General features: G+C 38.9%; 1 protein-coding gene across 2 annotated transcripts in view; it reads left to right on the top strand.

Moving 5' to 3' along the window:
* The first annotated feature begins 116 nt into the window (after nucleotides 1-116).
* LOC145981961 (dyslexia-associated protein KIAA0319-like protein) overlaps nucleotides 117-16,396 on the top strand; it is a 63,561-nt gene continuing 47,281 nt past the window's right edge. Inside the window, exons 1-7 of one of the 2 annotated variants that reach the window (XM_083115463.1) lie at nucleotides 117-253; nucleotides 1,653-1,975; nucleotides 4,350-4,498; nucleotides 5,699-5,886; nucleotides 6,509-6,573; nucleotides 8,487-8,643; nucleotides 14,084-14,272. In XM_083115463.1, coding sequence (XP_082971589.1) covers nucleotides 1,667-1,975; nucleotides 4,350-4,498; nucleotides 5,699-5,886; nucleotides 6,509-6,573; nucleotides 8,487-8,643; nucleotides 14,084-14,272 — 1,057 coding nt within the window. In that variant the 5' untranslated portion in view covers nucleotides 117-253; nucleotides 1,653-1,666. Of the gene's footprint in view, nucleotides 275-1,652; nucleotides 1,976-4,349; nucleotides 4,499-5,698; nucleotides 5,887-6,508; nucleotides 6,574-8,486; nucleotides 8,644-14,083; nucleotides 14,273-16,396 lie in introns of both variants that reach the window. The other variant, XM_083115464.1, reaches the window with a different exon arrangement.

Genomic DNA, 16,396 nt, shown 5'->3' with positions numbered 1-16,396 from the left:
TTCTCCTTCTCAATAGTTCAAAGTTCTACGTAACGTGTCGCTAGCAGCGCCCAAAGAGTTTTGGTCACTTTGGTTACCAACAGTACCATCTTGTTTTATGTGTACTTTGCGGCAGACGCAATGGAACAGCTGGCAATTTATGATAGCTTTTGATCTTTCTTGAAATTTATTCGTAAATTAAACGTTAATGTCTTTATTCTCGATTTACGCTAGATATAAAGTTCAAATGAACATCATGTGGTAGGGAAAACTGGTATGTACATTTACAAGAAAGGTAACGTCGTCTGCAATTCAAAGAGGATGATTATGTACCACGAAAAGTGAAAGTAATTTCATAAGAACCTGCCTTAGTGCAGTAATAATACGATGAATAAATGTAATATTATGTAACAGTTTCTTATTTAACTTGTAGTAACACAGGTTTTTTCTTGTTTGCACGAGTTGGAATTAGACAACATATTCATAATAAATAAATAAACAGTTGTTTTCGGTACAAACCGGTGTCAACTTTGAATACTGTAATACATATTTGTTGACATGTGCGATTAGTAAAATTATGACAAATAAGTCACTCTCACAGTAACTGTATTGCTTGAAACGAATGACAGGCAGCTCCAACAAGTAGCACAAGAAGGTATTTTTTTAAAATATTAATCTGCATGTTTATAGTAAGTTAATAATAATAAAAAAAAATACTGCATCAAAATGCATTTTGTCTTGACTTGCATCTTGCAAAAGTTACAATGACTAATTCTTTCAAACATAACGGTAAATATAGTTTGCACTAAAATAAGCTGATTCCTTATATCTTGTTTTTGAAATCGTTTTCTTTTGCACTTTATGAGAATTTCCATGGTATGAAACGTCGGTTGGAATGGAGATGATTCAGATTTGTGCAATATATTTACAGAGGTAGGACCTACTTATAATAGTACTCTATTAAATTTTCTTTGCAAATGAGGCAGTTAATTTGCACAGCATTTGTAACAGTTGGAAGTTGTCCCCTCTGAATACAAGTAACTTTTGGTGATCCCCTTGGGTGTTTAAATTTAAGTATAAGGCAATAAAATATTGGTAAAAGTTTACTATCCGTCGGACACCTATAACTTCTGAGTTTCGTCAATTTTGACATTCGTACTTAACTATCTGCTTCGCGGGACACTCCGTGAATGGTTTTTGGGGCTATCCATCCCGGAATCAGTGTGAAATTTAAAGAGAAAAAAAATTGACTCAAATTTCCCACCGATTTCAGGGCTCCGCCCCTGGGGTAATTGACTTACCACACCCAACCGCTTACGCGGCACCGCCTCTGCTACACTCCGGCTCCCCGTCTTTTTCTATAGACTCCCTGTTAAAGGCATGTTAGAAATTGGCCGGAGTCACCTGCCCCAAATGAACCCCAAACTTTTAAATTTGAAGAAATCCGTTTCCAGGATACGGAAAACTTACCTGAATTTCACACAAAACACCTTCCCGATGTTAGACAATACTACAGGAACTTATTACGGTAAGTAGTTTCTTGTGTAGAAATCTGTTCAACGGATAGTAAACAAGTACCAAAATATTTTTTTAAAAAAAACATGTATAATAAACATGGAATATATGCAATCTTTGCTGAAATTTTGAGTTAACTTTTTTTCTTATTGTTCCAGGACCATAGTTCAAGATGAAAATGGAATTGAGAAGTGTGTGGAAGACGAAGTCTCCAAATATACTGGTGCTAGTTAATTTTGTACTGTTTATATCAGAAGTCCTAGGCCATCATTATCGTGCAGATTTTATAAATGATATATTGAGAAGAAAATGTCCGAACATGAATCCTAATATTTACCATGGTTATGTACCTTATGGTAATGACACTGCTGGACATTATGAGAAAAAGAAGGACGTAAATGATCTAGAACAGTGTGTCATAAACTGTTGTGAGGATGAAGAGTGCAATGTTGTTTTTATGTACCAGTCCACTTGTTTCACTGTAAGTATATTAAGACTGATTCAAATGTGGTTAGTCTGTTACATGCGTACATTGCATATGATGATAACAATGTTGAGAGTTATTTTGGTGCCTATTATTAAGGTTAAATGTATAATATAAAGATATATCGGTAAAACTGTCAAAGCCGGGAATCGGCTGAAACTCGTTTATTCTGTAATTGTTGACATTCATATTTACTTATTCTGCATTGCGAAAGATTGTTTAACAAGGGATTTCGCTTTTTCTAAAACGAAATTAGTATCTATTGTCGACTTATCAAGTAATTATTGTTCGTTCTTTTCTCGCTTCCTTAACATGCAAAATGGCAGGCAAATCTTGACTAGCATTGTGTTTCAAATGGCAAAGCAGTGTTTCAACCTTCTTAACAGAAAAATTCCCACATAGCCCTGAAAACCATCCCCGCATAGCCTCAAAAACCATTCACGCATAGCCCCAAAAACCATCCTCGAATAGCTCCAAAAACCATTCACAATAGCCCCACGCACCATCACACTAAGGTTAGGTTGCTTTAGGTTGGACAATATAGCGAAAAAGCTGTGTGTTTGGAAACACTTAGCGGGGATTACGTCATCAGATGCTCTCACCATTTGGTTCAAGTACATGGATGGAAATGCAAGCAACAGCTTTCGTGCATCGGACGGACATTATTATAGAAAAATACATGAATTAGCGGCCAAATACATTGACAAATGCGTGAAAACACTTCTACGACCTTCCGAAATTCCACAGAAACTCAATTCCTTAAGTACTTTCTCCTGTAAATTTGAAGAAATCCAATTCCCAGCTTTGACAGTTTTACCAATATATCATAAAATACTTACATTTCGTGAGTATCTGTTTTATGAAAGAACGACGTTTCGAGATCCAACTGTTCCCTTCTTCAGGTTCTCATTCTAGGCCAGTTTTACCTACTTCCTCTATCCTTGTCTTAACTCACATGGCTATATATAGATCATACTGGTCTAGAATGAGAACGTGAAGAAGGGTACAGTTGGATCCCGAAACGTCGTTCTTTCGTAAAACAGATACTCCCGAAATGTAAGTATTTTATCATATATCTTTATATTATACATTTAATATACATAACATGAGTAAGTCGCACACACCTTAAAAACTATTATCCAGGATTTTGGCTCGAAACAAATCTTTGTTCCTGTGACATAGTAAGTAAGAAGCAATGTAAAATTATGACAAATTAAGTTATAATTTTTGTGACCAAGTCATTTTTGAGGTTACATTTGTAATAGCTGTGATTCATACATACTTTGTGTCAAAACCGTGTCAGTTTTCTTTCAACCACTTTGTTTGCACTTATTGTTAGGTTCAGCAGTTATACGTAATGCATCCCTCTGTAAAAATTTCGGTAAATTTCTTATATCCACAAGACGGATTTCTTCAAATTTACAGGAGAAATTACTTACCGAATGCAGTTTCTTTATAGTTGTGGAAGTTCGGGGAAGTGTTTTCTTGCATCGTTCATTGAATTTTGCCGGTAAATCATCTATTTTTCGATATAAATGTGTGACCGATGCACGAAAGCTGTTACATCCATTTCCTTCCAGCCAGATTTTGCCTGTGTGTGATGACGTAATCGCGGTCAGTGCTGGTCAGTGTTTCCAAACACGTGTTTTTATAACTGAAGAAGGTATGTTTCCCCAAATGGTTTGTGGGGCTATGCGAGAATGGTGTATGGGGCTATGCATTTTTTTTTCTAAACCTATTTTTAACTATTCTAACCTAAATGAGACCCAACCTAACCTTACCAGAAATGGTTCGTGGGGTTATGTGTCAATGGTTTGTGGGGCTACATAGGTATTTTTGGGTGGAAACACTGCATGCCGAGTACGGTAGTGAAACTGTGACCGCCATTTTGTGTGTTACCGAACGCAAAAATAAACTAAGAAAACTTACTCGATATGTCGCAAATAGAACTTATTTCCGTGAAATGCCACCATCAACAATGTTTCTCAATGCAGAATACGTAAGTACGAATATCCAAATTAAATGAACTAGCAAATTTCAGCCATCTTGTGGATATAAGAAATTTACCAAAATTTCAGTAAGTGGCACATGAGTAGGTTAGGCAGTTTGAAACCTTTCTTGGCTTTCCTTTTAATTGCTAATTATATGGCTTTTCTGATTAATTAGAAATACAATCTTTATCTTAATATTCTTTATTATGATTATTAGGTTCATACTGATAAAATATTTTGCTAATTAAAAAAAATAGTGCAGTGACCTGGAGTAGGAATTACTTGATGAGATTAATCAAAGTTATGTTACATACCCTCCCCTGTTTGAACACACAAATGTTATTTGTATGAGCGGAATTAGTAATGTAATTGTTTTTCAGATTTCGTGCATTAGTGATGAGCTTTGCAAGCCAGTACACAGAGCCGGTCCTCATTTTGGGGACAATGTCCAAATGGTGTTAGTAAGGCCAGTTGTCGAAACTTCGTGGAGTCAGCCATGGGATTTGGCAGATGGAGTAGAGGAATTAAGGTTGGTCACTGAGAAATGTATATTTACTGTTTTGCTATGAAATGGGGCCTTTGATCAACTGTACTCTCTTGAGAAATATGTAAAATTTTAATGGATAAATTTCAATGTTTTATGTAACACAAATTTTTTTCAAGGTGCAGAAACCACAAATAACAGATATTTGATTGCAATAGTACGTAAAGCCACATATTACTTCACTGTGTCACATCTCCATCATCTAAAGACAACAGAAAACATTCATAAACAATGTATTCTTTGTAAGCCATGCAACATTTTTCAATTTCTAATGTGTACAGAGGGTGAGGGGTACCATGAAATGTCCATTTGGGTTTCCGAGTTTGGAAGTTTACTCTTTAAAAGTAACTGAATTGCAGTTACAGTAATTGTTGCTTTAACTCATAGTTTGTGTAAAAATTACATTTTTACAAGGTTTGGTTTCACTGCTTGATAAGAAGTTCATCTCTGTGTTATTTTGAATGGATAATAAATCTGTGAATATAATTTTAAATTTTGTCTTGATAAAGTTGCATTTCAATGGCTAGAGTCTAGTTTACGTCCTTCTTGCCTTTTGGTGGTAACCGGTGGGAGTTAACAACACTGCATGTTCGTCTTTTGTGTCCGCGTTGTGAATGCGTGTTAAAGAAGAAAAGGTTCCAACAACTTCTAGATAGTGTAAAATACGTTTATCCCCAGTGATAATTCAGCGCATCGTTCAAAACCGTGCTAGCAGACAGCCGGTGCTCCGGCATCTCTTAGGGTAAGTAAGTTTTTCTTTTTACACTTTCTGTCCACGATAGCCCCACTAAGCATTCACGGGAACAAGGTATGCCTACAAGGTTAGGTTAGGTTCCATTAGCACTCATTTCACCCCTAAATATGTACTTCATCATCAAAAAATGTCCTCAGTACGTTCAATCACTCATATCCGGACAACATTGGTTTTTCTCGATTTTCTTCTCCAGAAAATTTTTCCTCGCCTTGGGATTTAGTTTGTTGAATTCCTTATACAATAACCTTTCCAACAATATGTGACACATATTCCTTAGGAAAAGAACGTAAACTAGACTCTTACCATTTCAGTACTTATAATCTAATGCTTGTAATTATTCTAAATAATTTTAAGTATTCACCTGTTTGTTCTTAATATACATTTTTCTTTTTCTACTGTTGTTATCTGGGATTCTTTTTAACTTCCAATAGCAATCCAAATGATCTTGATGTATCTGAATCCCGGCCAGAGCCAATATTTGGACCCAAAACATGTGAATATGGAGTTATGAACTGTCCTGAAAATGAAGTGTGTATTCAGAAGCAGAAGCATTCACGGAATGGTCTGTGTCAGTGTGTGCAAGGGTATGAAAGGGATCGTGACGGAATTTGCATTCCTGGTGAGTCCTTAGCAAATAATAATTATATTGTGTTTCACAGTTTAAGTTCAAAACAAATCTAAGATAAATTTATCAGTAATAATTATTAATTTTGCTTTGGTGCCAATTTCTATAGGCTCCTTTAGAGCGTAGTGGTAAATTTGTACTTTGTAATCAAGGAGACATTGGTTCAGTTCCCAGTGGAGGGACATAGTGGTTCAGATCCAACTTTAGACTGTAGGTCCAGTCCTGATTAGCCTTTCTGTGCATAAAGTGGACTTGAATATGTGTTTAATTGATTGATTTGGTTTATTCACTTTACTTTTTCCCCCCCACTTTTGGATGATCATGAAGATGATGAGTGATGATATGATGAAATTGATGAAGAGACACTTGCAAGGAACGCCCATGCTCAGGCTGGCACCTGTACTAGATCTGTGTAGAATAATATACTTGCTTTTGGAAAGTTACAGGTTCAAGACCCATTCACTTGACAAATTTTCTAAACATTCGGATATCAGCCACTTGGGTGGCTGCCTCTAAAAATTGGAAAAATGATGTTTATCCTGTGAATGTTAGTTGTTATTGTGTAATATTGCAACAGCGATCATCCTTTCTCAAGCATAAATGTTCTCTCTTACAGGAAACAAAGTCAATTTGGGTATGGTTAGTACGTCCCCCAAGGTACCTGCATTTTCTGCAATAAAGGTAAGAAATATTAACAGGGTGTTCCAACTGCAATGCCCTTTTTCATGTCATTGTCTGTTGATTGAAATATTAACCACGGGAGAGTAAGAAGTTCCTTAATGGAGTGTGCTGAGTCTGTTCCATAGTATGAAGCAAAATTGTTTTTGAAATTCATGGGTCCAATGCAATTATTAAGGAACTATTTTTTGTACCGTTCTGAAGATTATATTGATAAAGAACAAATTGTAACTTGTATTAGGTATTCAATAAGCCAGTTTGTCAAACTGATTGTATTTCATTCTTATCTAACTTTTATAAGATTGGTTATCAGAGTGGCCGCGGTGGCTCAGTTGGTAACGCGTCTGACTACCATGCTCAAGGTCCCGGGTTCGATCCCCGGCCGGTTCAAATCCGGGAACTTTTCTAACGGTGGAAGCGGCCCCGGCGCCCACCCAGCGTCGAATAACATGGGTACCTGGGGGAAACCCTGGGGGGTAAAGGCGGTCAGGGGCGTGATGCTGATCACATCACCCCCACTCACGACCGGATCAAGAAAGTGTGGGGCGTTACCCCCACACCCCCTATACGCCTTCATGGCGTGGTGCTATGCACAGGGGAACACTTTACCTTTTATGGTTATCAGAAGCTACCAGTTCACACGCTGTGCACCATTGATGCATGCTTCTGCATTCCAATTTCACGAATTTCCGCTAAAGCCTTCAACAAATTACTTTATGACATTATTATTTCACACCAGCCAATAGAACTGGTGCAGCTGATGCAAAATGATATTCTCAGTTTTTGAAACTTGTTTTGACTCATAATTTCCATCCTATTATTTTAATTTTGTTGCACTGAATGTAAAAGAACCGGATGCAGACATACATCACTTAGAGTACTGCATGGGATCACTTTCGCTCGCTCATCGTCATTCAAGTCTCCCCACCCTCGAGCATATACAATTGAATAATCGTAGACATATATACGTAAAATATCCATTCTGGCAGTTTCAGCCCACAATCATCTATTTCATTTTCATATATCACTGTATTGGTAAGATAGGCTAAACTACATTTTAACATGGTGATGATGCCTATGTTCGCTTAAGTTTCAATTTCATTGCGCCTTTCACTTCATGGTCTATATTTGAGGGCTTACTACCACAGGCAAATTACAGTTATGTGTGTACTACTGGCCTTCGTGTGTATACTGCTGGTTTGCCTGTTCAAGTGTTATTCGCTCGAGCGAAGAAGCTCTCAATTCCGTATGCTATCTAGCATCATCCTCGTAAACTATTTGGTGCTTGAGCAAAAGCCTCTCTCTGCAACACACTCATACAATTGATACCTGTATGTTGGTTTCCGTTCATTGCTATTAACGTCATTTTACCATCATTAGTTGTGAAGTATTTTTGTCGGTACAGTGGAACACCGATTTTACGTTCCTTGGTGTTACATTTTCCCGCATTATACATTCAATATTCGTGCCTCCCCGATGGCGCAGTGGTAGCGTTGTCGCCTTGTAATCAAGGGGTCCTGGGTTCGATACCTGCTGGAGGCACATAGTGGTTCGGATCCCACTTTAAAACTGTATGTCCAGTCCCGATTAGCCTTACTGTGCATAAAGTGGACTTAAAATACCAACTCAAACCAAACCAAACATTCAATATTCACGGTCCCAATTTTCCTAGATTTTACATTTTCCCGCATTTTAAAGTTTTTCAGCTTGGTCCTAGAAAAACGTAAAATCGAAGTTCCACTGTATCTTCTTATTTCAGGTGTCTCCCCGATGGCGCAGTGGTAGCATTGTTGTCTTGTAATCAACGGGTGGAGGCAGATAGTGGTTCGAATCCTACTTTAAAATGTAGGTCCACCCGATAGCCTTTCTGTGCATGAAGTTGACTTAAAACAACAATTCAATTCTTCTTATTTCAGGAAATTCCTTTGGCGATGAATGGTACCAAAAGCACGTCTGAACCAAGCACAACTCCTTCCCTGAAGCAGCTTGTGGTGTCCGCCTTGTCCAAGGAAATAATTTTGCCAGAGAACGAGGTTACGCTATCAGCATATACGATCCCAGCAGAACAACCTGGTAAGTATTTTGAGGAGAATTTGGATCACATGAAGTCTGTAATATGATTATAAAGTGGACGTATGGCATGGCCGGACCTTTAAACCGACTCCAGCAAACTGTTTTTGAAATTTCCTCTTGTTTCGAAAAATCGCTTTGATATGTCCAAATCTGAAAAATTACATAAGCTTAGAATTCGATCTTTAGTATTCACATGAATCTTAGTGTGGTTTGCTTTCTCTGTTGTCTTAATATTCACAATAGTTTAATAGGCTTACCTAATCATGAAGATTCGAACCTGGAACCTCTTACTTCGCGGTGCGTTACTCTGGTCACTTAGTAGAGGGCCTCCCCAATGGTGCGTGGTAGCGTCGTCACCTTGTAATCAAGGGGTCCCGGGTTCGATGCCTGGTGGAGGCACATAATGGTTCGGATTAGGGATGGCCAAACGGATCCGGATCCAGGTCCAAAAGTTCCAGATCTGGATCCGGATCCGAAAATCTGGATCCGGATCTGAGAGTTTCGTATCTCAATCCCATTATAATATTACCACACCTTAAAAGATATTATGATCTTCGATTACAAATAAATTTTCATTAGTTAGTCCTACAAGATTTTTTTTCAAGTGTTATTCCTAAAATACTTTGCTACTCATCGGCTAACACACTCGTGCACAAAAATAATCTTACTTGTTTAACATAAAATGTCATAGGTGATTTTGTAAATGCCATTGAAACGAATATGTATTCATTCGAATGTTTTGGAAATGGAAACACACATAAATGTGAGACATTCCATTCCAGGATGAAACCTTTAAAACATGAAACTTGGCAAATATGTAGTTCATAATAAGATAAGAAAATGATTATAGTTAGAGCTCGGTGGTGTGACATGTGACACGTAGAACATGGTTGCATAACCCCAAGGAGCTAGTAGCGTGTACAGCCTCCACGATCGGCAATAACTGCTGCAGCACGGCGAGGCATGGACAGAATGAGTCTATCGATGTCTGCTTGCGGTATGGCGTCCCAAGCGGCTTCCACACGGTGCCAGAGGTCTTCAACATTACGTGCCGGAAACCTGAGTTGGGCCAGCCGGCGACCCACCATGGACCAGACATGTTCAATTGGCGACATATCCGGCGAACGTGCTGGCCAAGGAAGCAGGGGCACGTGGTTAGCTTCCATAAATGCGGGGACATTCCTTGCAACATGGGGACGCACGTTATCCTGTTGAAAAGTGGCATTATGCAGTGCATGGATAAATGGGACAGCAACAGGGGTGAGAACCTGTGTGATGTACCGTTGGCTGTTCAATGTCCCTTGAATGCGTACGAGACGCGAACGAACAGCTATGGTGATGGCACCCCATACCATGATACCCAATGAATGCCCTGTGTGATGATGCATGATGCAGGCGTCATGAAGCCTAGTGCCACGGTGCCACCACACGCGTGTACGTCCATCATGATGTTGTATACATAGAGCGGGATTCATCAGAGAACACTACAGCATTCCACTCCGCCATCCATGCACGACGGTCTTGGCACCATCTCAGACTCAAACGCATATGCTCTAGCGTCAGAGGAATCCGCAACAGTGTGCGCCAGGAAAAAAATCCCCGGTTCGCCAAACGACGAAGCACGGTTCGTGGGGACACTGGACGTTGTAAAACATCCCGTACTTCATGCGCAATCCTCGTTGACGTGGCCGTTCTGTCTGTAAGGGCCATGCGTATCAGACGTCCGTCCTCTCGTTCCATCATCCGACGCGGACGTTGTGAACATCTACGTCGCTCTACAGTGCCTTCCTGGACCCACTGGTTCCATACACTGATCACTGTGGATGCATTCCGTCCTACACGGACACCGATCTCACGGTAGGATAATCCTCATTCACGGTATGCCATAATTCGGCTGCGATCGAACTGGGAAACCTGCTGGAATCGCTGCCGTATTCGACGACGTGGCATTGCTGACCGATTTTAACACACTACACTCACGACCATGCACTTTCACTGCTCTTCTGCACCTATCTGACCTGCTACAGGTACCACTTACCAGATGGCGTGGCAGGTGCACATGACGCATGACGGCCTTGAACACCTAATTATTTCCTTCTGCACCTCTCCTCTACACACTGTGCACATTTCATCTGATTCCGATTACTCCTTCTGGGTGTTGCATTTTTAATGGCGAGCAGGGTGTCGCAAAACTCTTTCAACAACGCTTGGGTGCTGGTAGATATAAAAACAAGTAACTTTTCCCTATAAAGTTTACCTTGAAAGCGCTTAGTTTCTGTGCTATAAGCGCTTAAAATCTATCCTGTACGTATGCAACCCAACACAGCAAATGCTTGCTCTGACATAACTACCAGGGCCACGTGGCAGGGTTGCCACTAGCGTTACTCGCTAAGGGAGATCACTTGAAAACAACAACTTGGGAGTCTTGCCTGAGCAAAATCCAAAACATTAATGATACTTGAGATGTTGTAAGAAGCATTGACAGTATTTATAAACTGACCAAGAAAAAAAATGGGCAGACTGAAATTCAAGATTACTCATTCTGAAATATCTCCATGATTGATTGATTGATTTGGTTTATTTTAATTCGCTTTTCTGCCACCTTTGACTAATCGCGAAGATGAAGATGATATGATGAAATAACAAATGATACCAATGTCTAAACACTAAGATTCACATGAATGCTCAAGATCAATTCTAAGCAGCTTTAATTTTTCAGAATTTGAAATGGTATGGCCGTTTTTTTCAAAACGAGAAAAAATTTCAAAAACTGCTTCACTGTCATTGGCCAAATATCCACTTGAGCCTTAAAACTAATTTTGGCAGGTATAGAATATTTTAACTGTGTTGTGTGTGTGATACCTAGAAGTTAGTGCAAGTGTGGTATTGCCCAAAGGGACAGTGGTGACACTTGAATCGCTCAAGGGAACAAGAGAAGAACATCCACCTCCACCCCCATTCTCTTTATATGGGCTAAGAGTGGCAAGTGCCTTGACAACACCCCCCCTTCTCCCCCTCTCTCAGGGACAAGTGAACTATATTATGAGATGTCCAGGCACCCTGTTTAAATGTAGATTTAAAAACTTTATTATTAAAATAATTTCTGAAATGTTTATTGACGGTAAAATCTTTATAGAAACTATATTTTTAACATTATACGTTTATAAATTGTTCATAATTGGGAAAAGAGAGACGCGGTAGTGCGGTAGTATATAAATACAGAGAAACTAGTACTTACTTTTATCCGCGAAGTTGTTTTTTCTTTTTCAATTAATTTCAGTGGCCACTGCCACCATCCTCGTTGGAACTTGCTGTACTGTTGCTTGGCGTCCGTCTTTTGTTTGTAGTTCTCTGGCTGCCGCTAGGTGCGCTGTTGTTAACTGTGTGTGTGGGTACAGGTCAGACACCCAAACCAACCACAATCAACCTCCAGCAGCCAATATAAATGGTTTGCCTTCCCCTACCATCTCACCACTTCCAACCGCATATCCAAAGCCCTTCTCCCATATGGCATCAACGTAGTGCACAAACCCAATTCCAAAATAGCTGATAAACTGAACAAACACAAACAGTACGTCCTCTCTTCCCTTGATAACGCAGGTGTATACGATGCAGTGTGAATGCAAGGCACATTACATCGGCAGGTCCATCAGATCTGTCAATGAAAGAATCCAACAGCACCTAGCAAATGCGAAAAAAGCGGAACCCACTACTGGTCTTGCTAAACATATCAAATACAATAGCCATAAAATTCAAAAGGTTCGAGTCAAACACACTGGCCACACTCCCCTACTACAACAGTTATCACCCGGAAATAGCAGACGACACAGACCCAGACGCATAGTTAACAACAGTGCACCTAGCGGCAGTCAGAGTACTACAAAGACGGATGACAAGCAACAGTACAGCAAGTTCCAACGAGGATGGTGGCAGCGTCCACTGGAATTAATAAAACGAAGAAGAAAAAACAGTTTCGCAATAATGTGAGTACTTATAAATTGTTTAGATTTTTTTTATTGAAATGCTAATGTTAGTAGTATTCGGCATTATTCTGTGGAAAAACACTTTAAAAAACACTAAAGCAGTGGCGTACGCAAGGGGGGGTTACCGTGTTTAAACCCCCCCCTTGAGCTTTTGAAATATTATGGAAAATGCTGTAGAAAAAAAATTAAAATGGCTAATTTATCACAGTCAAAGATCTGCGACAGTAATAATAATAATAATAATAATTTGAATTATTATTCCCATGCAGCATGAAGAAAAACACAACATTCCAAACACAATCTAAGCGGCCGCAAAGTTCAATTTTGCAATTTTTTTTGCAAAAAGTCGCGCAGTGATTCTCGCAAGAATTGTGAAAATTCCTTGCTTCGTCGCAGTGTGCCGACCTTATTGCAAACGTTCTTCCCGGTACTGATTTTGCATCCCCTTGTGAAATCTCAAGTGATGCTTCCCACCCGAAATGTATCCACATCATTAAATAATGTTGAAGAAGTGCTTTGTGACTCACCTAGAAGTGATAAATGTGTTGGAATGTCTATAAACTTAATTTTCAACGAAAACATAGACTCAGTGGAATTTAGCAAAATGTATCTTCGCGCTTCATCATCATCCTGGGCGAGTTCCATAGGTAAAGGTAATGTAAATTCCCCCGTGCATATAGCACCGTGCCTTGAAGGCACACGTAGTGGTGTGGTGGGCCCCGAAGATTCTCGATCTCGAACTATTTTGCAGGTGATGTGATCAGCACCATGCTCCGGCAGCCTTCATCCCCCAGGGTTGCTCTCAGGTACCCATTGCTATGAGGCTGGGTGCGGAGACAAGGCTGGATAAATTCCAACCAATTCCGGGAATCGAACCCGGATATCCCACGAAGTTGTCAAGACTAGACCAGCACGGCTCCTTGAATGAGTTTCATATTTCCATTATTTCAATAAATTTAATATATTTGCTTTCTTTTTATGGATTTTCTTCACACTTAAAATGTCTCACTTATCACATACAAATAACCGTTGAGTAGACAATTATTTTGTAACAAAGAAACAAAAGAAATGTAATTTTGTTCTATTTCTTTCATAAATAGCAGCTGCATTTGTAGTAATTAAACTAATTAATTAATTATGAGAATTATTGTTATTATTATTATTATTAATTAATTAAAGTATAATAAAACAATGGTAATGTGAATTTGTAGATTTTTCGAAATAACACCCCCCTTGATGAAATCCTGCGTACGCTACTGCACTAAAGTATTGGCAACTAAAATGCAATCGTCCAGGTATCAATTAATTGATACTCTTGTTATTATTGCATGGGTCAACAAATGAAAATAGCCAATTAAATTCCTAGCATAAACTCAGTTATAGTTAATACTTCTTGTTCATGGCATTTTAGATTTGTTGTTCAGATTCAAAAAAATGATCCAATTTTTATTTTACAGGTGAGCATTACAATTATGAATGGACACTGATTTCTCGGCCCGAGGGAGACAGCACTGGAACTATGAATGATAAAAACACTAACATGTTGAAACTCAGTCATCTTATAGAAGGGCTGTACACTTTCAAAGTAAGCGTGACTGCTCCAAGTGCCTACGGGGAAGCCTTAGCCAACGTCACAGTCTTACCTCGTAAGTATCTTTTCACTTTTTAGTGTAGTATGTGATTATGTTGTTAGTAATTTCTTCGTATCAAGTATACTGCTTTCGTGGGAGCTATTTGTCCAAAATGGTACTACCGTATTTCAGTGGTCAGAAGTAGCGAGCTACTTGTAGCGTCGCTACTGTAGCTGGCTACAAAATTTGTAGCTGTAGCTGTAGCAACGCTACATTTTGATAATTGTAGTTGTAGCGGTAGCGAAGCTACAAAAATCCTGTAGTTGTAGCGAAAATTTCGCTACAGCTACTTTTTTTCTCAGCATTTTGAGGTGAATTTTGAATGTGGCAACATCGTCAGAAAAATCGACAATAACCCTTAATTTTGCAGGATTTTCATGAAGACAGTCTATTACATGGACATACAGATTATCTAAATTGTAGATTATAGATATCTGCGTAATTTATTTAATTAGTATCTGAAGAATTCAGATATCCAGGTAACTAACTGACATATCTGAATATATTCCTGCTAACAGCTACGTTTTTTTTAGCTGCATATCTATTTTGGGGAGAAACATGCCTCGTTTGCTGCACCACTGGAGAAAAGTGCCGCGTTTGCGTCACCCCCGGAACAAATCCTGTGAATATTCATGGTGTTAGAGACATCAAAATGTCATTAATTGCTGTGTAAGACACAACTTGCAGTGCAAAAACAAGCGATGGATTTTCCCTGACTGCACTGACAAGGGAATAGTGCCAGCAATAAATGGCTCAGTACGTTAGCAGCATTGATCATAGTCAGTATATAGGATCTCACCAGCAAGAAATTATTGTTACAAGAATGATAGTTTCTGGAATAACAATTATTTTCGTGATAGTATTTGTTCACAAATTTTAAAATTACAATACATTTAGAACACTCAGGTTTACACGACAGTTTCCTCAATCATTTTATCATACTGCAAAAAGTATGTACGAGTTATTGACTTTCCTACAGAAACTACAATTTTCTTAAATTTATGTATTTCTCCTACTTTTGCGTCACTTTTCTGTAACTTTTGCTAATCATGACATCATCATCATCCCTCGCTGTTTCCTGCCTCTGGCTGGGTCGGCATAGAAGTCACGCCTCTCCATTTTTTCCTGGTCTTTCACAACTCCTCTCTTTCCAAGGTGTTCCAATCTTGTCTCCTAACACTCTCCACTATCTGCTCTTTCCACCGACATCTTGGTCTCCCGCTTGCTCTTATTCCCACTCCTTGTGCATTGTAAGCTCTTACTGGTAGTTTTTCTGCATCCATCCTCTTCATGTGTCCGAACCATCTCATCTGTGCCTGATCTATTCTGTTCTTTCTGCTAGTTGTGAGAACGAGGAAGAATGATGAATGATGAGCAGTGTGGGGAATGGAGGAGCAGGAGGATCTCATCCTCCCAACTTGACATCTTTCCTAGTTTTTGTTTTGAGTTCATTTATGCATAGAAAAGCTGATCGAGACTGGATCATAACCACTATGTGCCTCCGCTGGGTATCAAACCTGGGGCCCTTTTGTAGTCAAAGGGCTCCAGGTACTATTCATTCAAAATGCTGACTTCATATCAGTCTATAAAAAATGAAATATTTATTCTCAAGAAAAATATGTTGATGTGAACATAAATATGTAATCCTACCAAATTTTATTTGTGTATAGTTGTAATAATTAATTTGGATAACACCCTAATTGCAATATTCATATATCAAATTTGAATTGATATGCCACTTGCATAGGTATGGTATTCTCAAAACTATAGTAAAAATAGGTAACTGAAGTAACACTGCTATCAAAATTATCGAATGACTGGAATCATGATAAGAAATAACAGAATCTATTTACCAATAGTAGGGGATATTTTTAACACCCATATGGTTGTTTTTAATTATTTTTTTATGGAGAAGTAGAGCAAAAAGTAGCGAAGTAGCGAGTAGCGAACAGGAGTAGCGTAGCAAAATACTTTTAGATAAATGTAGCTGTAGCTGTAGCTGTAGCGAAGCTACATTTTGGAAGAGTAGGAGTAGCTGTAGCTGTAGCAAGATGTAGCGTTCTGATCACTGCCGTATTTACTGATGTATAATGTGCACTTTTTGTGAAAATTTTTGCCCCCAAAAACTGTGGTGCGTAT

This window comes from Lepisma saccharinum, chromosome 30 (genome assembly GCF_977018435.1).
Source record: "Lepisma saccharinum chromosome 30, izLepSacc3.1, whole genome shotgun sequence".
In the NCBI taxonomy this organism is placed as follows: Eukaryota; Metazoa; Arthropoda; class Insecta; order Zygentoma; family Lepismatidae; genus Lepisma; species Lepisma saccharinum.
This window is presented reverse-complemented; position numbering and strand designations above follow the sequence as displayed.